The 12,821-nt window shown below is 40.2% G+C and overlaps 2 protein-coding genes across 6 annotated transcripts in view; one reads left to right on the top strand and one right to left on the bottom strand.

Annotated features, from left to right (window-relative positions):
* The first annotated feature begins 553 nt into the window (after positions 1-553).
* On the top strand, positions 554-9,972 carry pofut4 (protein O-fucosyltransferase 4). Its single transcript, XM_079630167.1, has 4 exons — positions 554-622; positions 1,275-1,947; positions 6,363-6,985; positions 9,783-9,972. Exons 2-4 carry the CDS (start codon positions 1,282-1,284, stop codon positions 9,955-9,957), a joined length of 1,464 nt encoding a protein of 487 aa, XP_079486293.1. The 5' UTR covers positions 554-622; positions 1,275-1,281; the 3' UTR covers positions 9,958-9,972.
* Positions 9,973-10,179: 207 nt separating this feature from the next.
* znf185 (zinc finger protein 185 with LIM domain) overlaps positions 10,180-12,821 on the bottom strand; it is a 28,685-nt gene continuing 26,043 nt past the window's right edge. For 3 of the 5 annotated variants that reach the window (XM_079630160.1, XM_079630162.1, XM_079630163.1), the window contains 2 exons: positions 12,653-12,752; positions 10,181-12,549 (listed from right to left, as the gene is read on the bottom strand). In XM_079630160.1, the coding sequence (XP_079486286.1) occupies positions 12,454-12,549; positions 12,653-12,752 (196 nt within the window). In that variant the 3' untranslated portion in view covers positions 10,181-12,453. Of the gene's footprint in view, positions 12,550-12,652; positions 12,756-12,821 lie in introns of all 5 variants that reach the window. The other 2 variants (XM_079630161.1, XM_079630159.1) reach the window with 2 other exon arrangements.

Here is a 12,821-nt window from a genome sequence, read left to right as displayed (position 1 = left end):
AATCATTTTTGTTTTCTGTTTGTTTGTTTTTTACAATAACTGATACATGGTCTTGTTTATAGAACATGATTCTGGTTTATTGGAGATGAACAATATATATTTTTAAACTAAATTAATGTCAGTTGTACCAAAATACTAGACTGTTCCACTGACTTTAATATTTAATTCCACTGACACAATAATCTCGATAAAGAACAACCCTAAAAATAAGACATATGTGAAAAAGATCATTTATGTACGATATATGGCCGATTTTGTTTTTGTTTTAAATGAAGATTTTATTTTATTTTCGCTCTGTTTTATATATTTATTTGTGATGGCTCCTCTACTGTAAATTCAATGATAAAGAGTGTTCAGCAAAATTACATGTAATGTATACTTTTATTTAATTGTTTGATTACACAGGTTAAACAAATTAGAAAATATATTCAAAGTCAGATGCAGAGTTTTCTGCATGTGTCTACACTCATCCAGAACGGTAGGTGGCAGTAATGCTCAGCTTTTCCCTCTGTCATTCCTCAAAGCAGGAAGAGCATTCACGCCACAAGCATCATTCCCGATCCCGATCCCGATCCTACAGCTGGAGAAACAACAACACAACATGCGTCTGTCCTGAACTAAAGTAAGAAAGCATGGAAAACGAGCGTCTGTATTTCTGGGAAATGTGTTTGTAGATAAAAGGCATTTTAGAAATAATAGTTGCCCAAAATTATTATTATGTGGGCTGCTTACTGAATGTTGGTATGATACTCGAAGTTGTTGACTAAATTCGGCACCTTAGTATGTTTTGAGAGCACAATGCCCGACATGCTGTACAGATTGGAGATCTTTTTAAATGTTCGATAGCTTGCATGTTTATTATGTACGTTACCTAAAATACTCTGAATATTTAACTTACTCACCCGGATGGGTCAGTGATTTAGATCTGTAATTTCCCAAAGTTTTCACTGGCCCTGCTAAAAAATAAAAAAATGCACTGAAGATTTCAAAAACGTTTAGCCTTTCATGTTCAAACCGGAGTCAGACAATGATGGAGAGACTCAAGAAGAAGAGACAACATGTAGAAGCAACAGGACGTTTCTGAATGGTTAGTTGATGAATTGATGTAGCTTATGTGTAGTTATCTTCTAGTCATTGATCTGTCATGATAATCTATAAAAATACTAAAGTTAGAAAAGTGAAGTCATAATCAACCACCGCTTTAATAATATTCAAGACTCCTGAACTACACAGCAGCAGTTTAAGTGTGACTCCCGTGTGCTTCCCCTCCTCAGGTTGGCTATGGCGCGGCGCCTGTGGTTTATCGCGGTGCTGCCGCTGCTCTGCGGGGCCCAGGGGCCGGTGGACGCGGCGGACGGCGGTGTTTTCCAGCCCCAGAGTGCCCTCACCGACATGGAGTTCGCCTCCGTCAGCTCCTACCGCGGCCCGGGGAACACTGACCCTCGGCCCAATAAAGAGCTGCCCATCCTCCTGTGGTGGAGCACCAATCTCTTCCCACACTTCCCCGGAGACACGGAGCGTGTGGACTGTTCCCGCTCGTCCTGCCTAGTCACGAGCAACCGGAAAGTTCAGTTGTATCGCCGCACGGCATCCGTTATTTTCTACGGCACAGACTTCCGTGCGTACGAGGCTCCGCTGCCACGGATGCCCCATCAAACCTGGGCGCTTTTCCACGAAGAGTCTCCCATGAACAACTACCTTCTGTCTCACGGTGTTGGGATCCGGCTGTTCAACTACACGGCCACGTTCAGGCGCGAGTCGGACTATCCGCTGACGCTGCAGTGGTTGCCCTCGCTGGATTACCTGCTGGCGCCGACGGCTGTCCCCCTGCTGGAGAAGAACCGCTGGCGGCGGGCCGGTCTCGCCCCGGTGCTCTACATGCAGTCCCACTGTGATGTGCCTTCAGACCGGGACCGCTACGTTCAGGAGCTCATGAAGCATATAGAGGTGAGTGCGCCCGGTGCTCGAGCATATTATCCATTAAAACTCCTCCAAAATTACATATTTAAAGTTTTTTCCTTGAATGTAACTCGACACCCTTGCCTCATTTAGTATGCACGGCTCTATGGATATGCAAATGAGCCCCGCCTCCACTCACTCACTCACTCAGAGATCCACTGGTTGACGATCACACGTTGATCTGATTGGTTACAAGGTAGTGTGTGACGTCAGAAACACCAGCGATTTCACACCGTGTGTTTGAGACTCTTTGGTTCACTGCAGTTTTAACCAGAAACTCAGCAATGCTGTCGAATTACACACGGTGTGTGTTAAAGCAGATTAAAAACACCACATAGACACATAAACAACATTAAAAGCTGGATTTTCAACACACTTTAAGAGATTTCAAGTTTTTATTTTTTCATACATAAGTAAAATTATTTAAATGGCAAGTGCCCTCAAGAACACCATAACACCTTAGCCCCAATTCGCTAGTTTCCTACTAGTTAGTTCAGACTTTGAGTCCGTCCAATCAGAGGTGATCGAATGTTTTTGTTTTGTTTTTATCTTAAAACACTAAAAACCTGGGGGCTGTTCCATAAACCAAGATTAGAATACAAGCCAGACTTATTTTGGTTAGTCAGACTTCTTGTCGGTTGATTCTGTTTCATAAAGCAAACTTAAAATAGTTCAAACCCAGTTACCCTGGCAACTTATGCTGGGAAACTAGCCTGGTCCAGGGCAGGCTAACTGTCAGGCTAAGCCTCAGTTGTTGCACAGATCCTCTAACACTGACCAATAGGAACACAATTACTGACAATCTCTCATACCATTATTTGACTTTATTAACCACTATAAGTCCAAAAATAAATATACAGTAAAGAAAATCAACTTAAATAAGGCTACAATGATAAATTAGACAATATAGTAGACCTAAAAACATAGGCTGTATATGTTGGGGTTTATATACATATATATATCTTACAGGTTTTATTTTCTTACTGGCTGAATGTTTTGTGATTTAATTAGATAGTTTTAAAAATATGAAACACAACATTTAAAAGAAATAATTACAAAAGCACAGTATACATTTAAACTGGCAAGATGAATCTGAGCTTAGTAATTGCTATATTAACCTTGATTTACCTCATTACAATAGTCCCTTTACAGTTATTTATATCATAAAAATACACTAAATTGTAGATTTAAAATTCTAAATAAGGCACATCTAATGTCCAACAACCAATATTTTAGCATTTATATTTTATGTACTTTATTATGTTTTTCAATTCAAATACATTTCACAATTATACAAATGGACAGTTCCTTTAAAGACATAATATTTCCCCCCAATAAATCTTATTTTTCCTTCTACTTTTTTCTTTTGTGATAATACCCACCAACACCTAAAAACTATTAGAACAACAACCATTAAGTACATAGTTAGACACTTTTACATATGACAAAAATGGAAAAAATCAAACATTCACATATTTATATCAAACTCTTATACATACATAATTCACATAATTCATAATAAGTTATTAAAGTAATATTATTTAAATATGAAATAAGTAAATAAATAAAATAACAAATAACTAGAATTAAGGGAGGGAAGGTTATTTAGTTATAGGCTAATGTGTATTCCTTTATTTTATGGAATATTCTTTGATTTTAGAGTTGCACATCTTTTCAAAATGTATTCTTTTGCTCTTAATTTCATGTTATCCTCTCCATAATGCACTGTGTAAACTAAATCTAACCAAACCTTCTGGCTTTCTCCAAAAAAAAAAAAAGATTGCTTTAAAAGCTGTAATTCTCAGCATTCTAATTAAATAAGTATTAATTACTTATTACTTATTTCTTACTTTTTTTAAGTAGCTTAGGTCCTAAACCCAAAACTATATTTTGTATCTTTATTATATTTGGTTTCTTAAAAAAAAATTCTTCCCTGAATTAGGCCTACTTCTGTTCAATTGTTTTATTATAAGTATAAAATCTATGAGTTTAATGAGATATAAGTTCACTGCAACTGATCCAACATCCTAAAGATAAATTATTATAATTAGAAGATATTTCTGGTGTTATAAAATATCGCATAGCCTATTAATTTTCCAAGCAAAATGTATATTAGTCAGAATATCTGCTCCTATTTGGCGCGCATGCGCGCAGCAGCGCTCGTTCAATGTGAAGTTTACAGCAAAATGGAACTATTTGCACGACTTTCTAAGATTTTCAGATGGAGAATATTCCTGTGAAATGTAAGTTTTGCAAACACCATGTCTCAAACGCATAAAACAGCACAAAATATATGCAGTTTGATGGTGGATCGATTTGATCTATGATCGACCTCCAGGGCTGCTTAAGAGACGCGTGCACACGCAGTTATCTAGACTAGATAAACCTGGATCAAATTAGTGGGATTGCGTGAACTTGAATTACCTTTAATGAAACCGCTTTAGCCCCAACTTATTTGTTAGGTTTATTCAAGTCGGGTTTTGGACTTTAATCCCCGCTTTTCTAAGCGGCTTTTATGGAACAGCCCCCAGCTCACACACCAAGGAGTGTAACTATTATGTTAAAGATGTAAGGCCAGATTAACTAACATCTTGCTCCAGCGCAAACTCTCCTTTGGCGTTTACTGTCAGGATTTGCTGAAGACACGCAGTGTAACATTAGCGCTGAGAAGGCGTGTACAGGGTTAGTTTTGCTGCTGACATTATTGCATAGGCATTTGTAGGAGTTTCCCTTTCAAATTTCCCAAAATTCATGGGAAGAGAGAAATTAATTGATTAATGCAAGATTATTTACTAAAGTTTGCGCTCATCAATTTACAGGTGTTTGCACCATTATTTACCACCAAAAAAAAGCATGTCTTAATCCAGATGCTAACTGGTAAATTGTGTTGGTCACTCATTATTATGGAATAATAATGAGTGTTCTTGAGTGACACCGGCTGTGTCTGTGTTCTTTAAATTGTGTGTCGTCAGAAGATCATTAACATTAAAAACATGTATAACGTCCGACACCGATATGGCGGCTGTATATCGCGCATCCCTTAGTTTAAAGCCATTGTAAAATACTCTATAAACACACACTTGTGACCTCATCACATCAGCATTATAACTGTCCCACTGCGTTTGTGTTACACTTTTGTTCCTGTTTATTTTATGAAACCTTGCCAGCTGTATAGTAAGCGTTTTGTAAAATCAATAAGCCATAAGTTTACAGGGATTTTACTAGCCACTCTTCTAATGTGAGTGACTCTGGACCACAAACCCAGTCTGGAGCCGCACGGGTATATCTGTGGCAATAGACAACTATACACTGTATGGGTCAACATTATAGATTTTTCTTTTATGTCAAAAATCATTAGGATAATAGGTAAAGATCATGTTCTATGAAGATATTTAGTAAATTTCCTACCGTAAATATATAAAACATGTATTTTTGTGAGTGAATGCAGCACAATCGTGAACATAAATGCACAACTTTAAAGGAGATTTTCTCAATGTTTAGATTGTTTTGCTCCTCAGATTCCAGAATTTCAATAGTTGTCTCGACCAAATATTGTCCTATCCTAACAAACCACACATCAATGGAAAGATTATTTATTCAGTATTTATTATGTATACATCTCAATTTCAAAAAATGTACCCATGTGACTGGTTTTGTGGTCTAGGCTCACAGTAAACCACTGCTTCACATCACACTCCACAAGTATGAGACTTTCTATAGTGCGAATGTTAAGTGCACACACATCAAATGTATAGGCCTGGGCAAAAAAATAAATTTTTCGATTAATCTGTTTTTTAAATGTGGTCGATTCAAAATCGATTCTCAATGGCCAAAAATCGATTTTTTTTTTTCATTTTTATTTATATCTATCACCCAAAAGCCAGTATTAGTTTTCCTACAGTGTTCATAGGCTTGCAGCCTCCATGTTACTCTAATGCTGTGAGGTTTTGTTAGTTTTCTCTTAAACATAAAATAACCTGATCCTGATTGATCAAGGCATGCGACGGTTCTGACTTGTCTAACTTTCAGCATCAATTTTTCATATTGCCTTCATCTTCAATCCTGTCTATTCATTGTACGCATTTGAAGTTGGGTTTTAATGTACCCACGAGTACCTAAAATAAAAAGTTTAATATACAGGTTTATGGCTCTATTTCTTTTTATTAATTAACCACTCGTAAGCTTATGTTCACCATTTAAAAATAAATAAATATAGTATTTGTATTAAATCTATATTCATTGAGTCGAATCAGAAATCGAATTTAGAATCGGAATTGAATTGAGAATCGAAATCGAATCGAATTGGAACATCTGAATCGATACCCAGCCCTACAAATGAAGTATACTTTGAAAAGGCTGTGTGTTTGTCTTTAAACTCATCGTAACTTGTGTCGCCTCCTCAGATCGACTCGTACGGGAAGTGCCTCAACACCAGACCCCTGCCTGAGCACCTGGAGGACACGAGCACTGCCACCGGGGAGGACGGCCGCTTCATGAGCTTCGTGGGCCGGTATAAGTTCCACCTGGCGCTGGAGAACGGCCTGTGCCCGGACTACATGACGGAGAAGCTGTGGCGGCCCATGCACCAGGGCTGTGTGCCGGTTTACAGGGGCTCGTCCGCGGTGTCCGACTGGCTGCCGAACAACCGCTCCGCCATCCTCGTGGACGATTTCCCCTCTCCTCGAGCGCTGGCGGAGTTCATAAAGGCTCTGGATCAAGACGACGAGGAGTACTCGCGTTATCTGGAGTACAAAACGCCCCGTCGCATCACTAACCTGCGTCTGCTGGAGGCGCTGGAGAGCAGAGAGTGGGGCGTCAACGACATGAGTAAACCCAACTACCTGAACGGCTTCGAGTGCTTTGTGTGCGACCGGGAGAACGAGCGCCTGGCGGCGGTGAAAGCGCACCGCAAGAACCCGCAACTGAACCCGCCTCCTCAACCGAAGATGGCCAACAGCTCACACATGGGCTGCCCGCTGCCCCGTCCCGGACACGGGCCGCTGGAGGGCATCGACCCACATGACAGGTGAACCTGTCTTTCATTCATCACCGTTTGATAAATCTGTGCATTTCACTCTTAAAGGCTCACTGGAGTGTCTTGGATCGCGCAGCTTTGTTTGATGCGTTGACATAATTTCCACTGACACCGTGTCCTAACCAGACGCAATGCGATAAGATCCAGTGACAAATAATTTGTCTGTCCACACTAGACGCGACTGAGATGCGTAAAAACCAATCAGAACAGCGTGTGGGCGGGTTCTCGTGCACGGCACCAGAGAGTAATCCTGACGGCAATCGCAAGAAAATGGATAAGTACATAATCAAAATCACAAATATTACACCATTTAAACATTATTCAAATACATAGGCTACTGAGTTACTAAAACCATCTTTGTCAAATAATACACTTGTTTGTTCACAGTTTGAACGTTCTTGTTTCCATTTGTTTAATTTCAAGATCTGAGGAGAATTATCCACTGTTGCTTTTACAGCTCAAAGCTGGAGCACTAAATGATATTCAAAGTCACATGACACGCTTTTAACATTAAATAAAGCACATAAACAGTGCCTGAGATCATCATTGCCACACTTTGTGTTTGTTGTTCCAGCGCGACGTCACAGGAAAAATAGAAACCGTTTCTAAAACCGAATCGTCGCTGTCATGGCTGGTTAGGACAAAAACTCTGATTAACATGTAAAAGAGGCATTTTATCGTGTCTCGCCGCGAAAAGTGGAAGTGAATCGGAGCGCTGATGATACGCTGGATCCAACAGTAGAGATGAGAATAACTTCTGGCCACTTCATTCTTAACCAGCGTACAGTTGGAAAACTGAATAAAACTCGAGCGTTTGAACAACCGAACACACATGCCAACACATATTGTATAGTGTCAACGCTTGCTTTGGCCAGGTGGTGTTTATAGCAGAGGGCATTTGATTGGACAGAAGATGTGATGAGAAGCTGAAGTCTGCGATGTCATAAAATCCCTGATCCATTTTAGCGGAAGTGCAAGACTGTAGATTTGAATGCTTATATCTCATAAATGCAAATATTGTCATTGTTTTGGAGCACACCAGCTTATTCATAACCTTAAGGCTAACATATTCATACTGAAAGCTAAAAAACTTACATTTATTTCAGGGGGCCTTCAAGGGTGTGTTCACAATTGTTGGATGAAAACAAACTCTGGTGTGATTGGTCTGTTCTTTTGAAGAAGTGTGAACGCTGCCATCTGAACCCTGGTGCGCACCAAACAAACTCTGGTGTAGTTCCAATGAAATATGAATCGCACACGGACCAAAGACACCTAAACGAACCAAAGACAGGACGTGATATCACAAGATGCAACGCTAAAAAGGACAGAAAGCTCAAATATACCCGTTTTTCTCATCATTGGCGCTACTGGGGTGTGCGATATAAATTGTCTGCGCTAATATCGTGATTGTTGTAACAATGATATGCACTCTGACATTATCGAGTCTGTCCCTCACTTTACAGAAACACTAGAGACTAGAGCGTGCACTCGTACACTTCATGATGTAGTCTAGTAGGTCAGACTAGTGCACTTGTGCATTTAGAGCGCACGCTTTCACTGCGTGATTTACTTTATTAAAATGCATTTATAATGCCCTAATGTTAAAAGACAAAAATACCTCTGTCTTTTATATTTATATCATTTAATATAGTTAATCAAAAAAATATATAATATCTCCAAATATCAGCATGTAATTTTGATTCACACGTTTAATAAACAAGTTAAAATTAAGTAATATTAACGTTTTAGACACAATATTGCCTGTTTTTGCTCTATTTCACTGATGAAAATAGTTCCAAACAAAACCACAGGAGTGTTTTACTCTGAGAAACGACTCAATTGAATGAATTATTCAATGACTCACTCATTAACAGTGAGTTGCTGACACCTATTTCACATTTAAAGTATCTTTTCAATATTCATCTTTTTATGTGTAAAACATCAGCACATTATTTCTGCGTGTGTAAGTGCAGGTTAAACGCATGTTCCTCTGATCTGCATTAAACGGTGTGTGTAAAAGCATCTACACTTCAGATATCTGCGATATCTATAGCACATCATCTGTGTTTCCCTGCAGTGCAAACATGAATTTTGTCATAACTGATTTGATTGGATTGGTAAGAGCACTATTGTGTCTTATTAGTCTAATAGAATTCATTGATTGAATGTAAGAATTTGAGAAAAAAATTAGGCATACATTTACTTGGGTTAAAAAATGGCTTTATAAAGGTTAAAAAATCAATGTAAATGATTGGAAAAGATGATTTCTGTCACTGCTGTGACCACCTCACAGAATATGAAGGATATCAGGAGCTTTAGGAGGCCAAGGTACAAACACAATAACACTCTGGGATTTTATCAATAACAATAATTTGCTGAAAGTATTGAGATATACATTTTTGTCAATATGCCCATCAGAGTTCGGTTCAGGCGTCAGAAACGAGTCTCGTCGCAGCAAATCTTCATATGTGTGCAAATGTTTTACTCCTTTACACATCTTATCTCTTCTCGGGTTCTCAGCTGGTCAAAACACACCATATGAACACGCATACACCGAGCAGCGTCGTTTCTGATGTGTTTTTTTTTGTGTGTGTCTTTAGGTTCTGTGTTAAAAATGACAGTGGATGCTAAGAAAACCAGGACTAAACGTATTTTCTTTTTTTGGTCCTGATCAAAAGAACCAAGAGAACTGAACTACTATAAGTGTGAACACACCCTAAATAAACCATGGCAAAGATGTGTTGCGACTTCTGTTGATGTGTGTGTGTGTGTGTGTGTGTGTCCTCAGCTGGCTCCAGATGTGGCCGCAGGACTACTGGCAGAGTCTGGATCAGGCCGAGGGTTTGGAGTCGCTCATTCGACACAACGAGTCCGAGCCGTCGCTGCTGTGGCAGCACATCCAGAGCATCGCCGTGAGGAGAGCCCGGGGGCCCGACCCTGAGCCCGGGGGGGCCCGACCCTGAGCCCCGGGGGGGCCCGACCCTGAGCCCGGGGGGGGCCCGACCCTGAGCCCGGGGGGGGCCCGACCCTGAGCCCGGGGGGGGCCCGACCCTGAGCCCGGGGGGGGCCCGACCCTGAGCCCGGGGGGGGCCCGACCCTGAGCCCGGGGGGGCCCGACCCTGAGCCCGGGGGGGCCCGACCCTGAGCCCGGGGGGGCCCGACCCTGAGCCCGAGGACGACCCTGGGGGACCGTGAGCGCACGTCTCAGGCCAAACTCGACACGAGGGACTGTTTCTGGCAGCAGTTGTGATTCGTCGATCCTCCCGCGGAGGATGAGCCTCTCCTGAAGTTTGTGCATATTGTGATATTTCTAACCAAACGGACACAGTCACAACCAATAATCTCATTCCATGCAGATATTTCCCATCAGTATTATATGTATTATGCATTCATAGTGAATGTTCTTGAGCTATATATGTTACTCTGAGGGCTTGAGCTATATATGTTACTCTGAGGGCTTGAGCTATATATGTTACTCTGAGGGCTTGAGCTATATATGTTACTCTGAGGGCTTGAGCTATATATGTTACTCTGAGGGCTTGAGCTATATATGTTACTCTGAGGGCTTGCTTACAGAAGGATCTCACTGCAGTGATGAGTAACAGTTATTTGCATAAGAGAATCTCACGAAACGCATCATGTCACATTTTTAGGGATGAATGATATATAGTATCTGTCACCATATCGGTATCGGCCGATATATGTTTATTTTTAATGTTATGGTTATCGGCTCGATATGAAACTTTGGCCGATTTATTAAAGCCGATGAATGGTGCATTATTTCCTCCAGCTGAGACACTTCAGATTCACACTCTTCAACACGATGGTTTTAAAATGCTTTAAATATGATTGGAATCACTTTAAAAAAAAAAGGAGAATACAGTTCAGCGCAAGTCTTTGATATCGGCCACACACAATTATAATGAGAACATCATAACTGTGTGTTTGGGACATGGATTTTAATGCTGAGACTTTTTTTATAATCAGGCTCTCAAAAATGATATAAATATTTGGATTTAGATTTATCAGCTGATGATCGGCTTTCAAATATAAAGAATTATCGGGGCATCGCTACACATTTCACTTCAAAAATCAAAGGAGAAGATTGTTTTTAGGACTTACATGTGGAGTGGAGAGGGGCTTGACTTTTTCATGAGTTATATATTATAACTCGTCTGTATTAGAAAATAATTAAATGCGTTTAATTTATGGATCTGGATAATTTTTCTTAAAGGAGTGGTTGATTATGATTTGACTTTTCTAGCTTTAGTTAGTGTGTAATGTTGCTGTTTGAATATAAACAACATCTGCAAAGTTACAATGTTCAAAGCAAAGGGAGATATTTGCTTTTAAAGAAATCGCTTTTTAAGGACTACAACAAACGGCTGGTAGGAACTACACGACATCACCAACCCTAGAATTTACATAAACCCCGCCCCCTGAACACGATTTATAGATTATCAAGACCGAATATGCTAATCAACGACTAGAAGATAACTACACGTAAGCTACACATACTCTCCATCTTTGTCTAAAAGTTTTTGAAATGTTCAGTGTGTGTGTGTGTGTGATTGCAAGCTCTTGAAGCTCCGCCCCCTGTGCCGGGAGCAGCAGCTCATTTGCATTTAAAGGGACAGACACAAAAACGGTGCGTTTTGTTCACCCTCAAAAAGTGACAACTTTAACATGTATAATAATATCTGTGGGGTATTTTGAGCTGAAACTTCACACACACACTCTGGGGACATCAGAGACTTATTTTACATCTGGTGAAAAGGGCATTACACCCCCCTTGAATTGTGATGTTCGTTTTTGAAAACGCAGCATTTCTGAATTTTCTTCTTTTTTTTTCAGCATTTTTTCACATGAAGGGGAGGTTGTATATTGTCATTAAAAGTCCTGAATATGTGTCAATGTAATTTTTCTTTTGATTTTTGACTGATATTTGACCTGCAGTTGTTGAATTATTAATGCGATTTTCCTACAAAACTCCTGAGACCTGTCGTTTATATCTCAAGTGTTTGCATACCTCAGTATTTTTTTAATGCAATATTTATATATTTATATTTTCTATTGCACAATCTTGTAACAAAACAATAAAATGAGAATACAACTTTATTCATGATGAGAATGTTGCTTTACAGTAATTGTGAATAGTGATGCAGGATACATAATGAATCATTACATCAATGATAATATCATTTCTTCACAATGGTTTCTGATGATTAAATATGACAACGACACATGCATTCTTATGGGTTTGATGGCTAAACATTTAAAGGAACAGAATAAAAAAAATAGCGTTCCTGCTATTCTAGCGCTAGAAAAGCGTTTAATGAACATGTCCAGAAGGTTTCCCAGCGGTACAGAGTGTGTGCGTCTCTATCAGTGCGGGGGGAGGAGGAGGAGGGACTAGTTTGGGTCAGTAAACAGTCGTCGGGACGCGGAGGGATATCTCCTCACACATTGGCGTAGCAGCTCTCGCAGTGAACCGTCCCGCGGTGGAGGAACATGTTGTACAGCAGATCTCCCATCGGTTTACTGCAGATACCACACTGGAGGGGGAGAAGAAGACGTTCAATACACACTTCACTATAGCATGTTGTAGTGTAGCGATACGTACACCAGGGTAGTGTGTCGGGGGAGCGCGGGTATTACCTTGAAGCAGGACGGGTGGCAGGAGATGTTCAGGTGCTCGATGGTGATCTTGGCGTCGCTTCCCACCGGCTCTCCACAGTACGTGCATGACATCACATCTCTACTGAGGAAATGAGGTCGTTAGTTCAGGCTCATGTCATGTGACTAACTAGACAACACAACGGTGACA

This window comes from Phoxinus phoxinus (genome assembly GCF_949152265.1).
Source record: "Phoxinus phoxinus genome assembly, chromosome: 12".
NCBI lineage: Eukaryota > Metazoa > Chordata > Actinopteri > Cypriniformes > Leuciscidae > Phoxinus > Phoxinus phoxinus.
This window is presented reverse-complemented; position numbering and strand designations above follow the sequence as displayed.

Coding starts and splice junctions, on each gene's coding strand:
- pofut4 (XM_079630167.1), top strand. CDS start 1,282: ATGGCGCGGCGCCTGTGGTTTATCGCGGTGCTGCCGCTGCTCTGCGGG. Junction 1,948..6,362: donor AGCTCATGAAGCATATAGAG/GTGAGTGCGCCC, acceptor TCGCCTCCTCAG/ATCGACTCGTACGGGAAGTG. Junction 6,986..9,782: donor GGCATCGACCCACATGACAG/GTGAACCTGTCT, acceptor GTGTGTCCTCAG/CTGGCTCCAGATGTGGCCGC.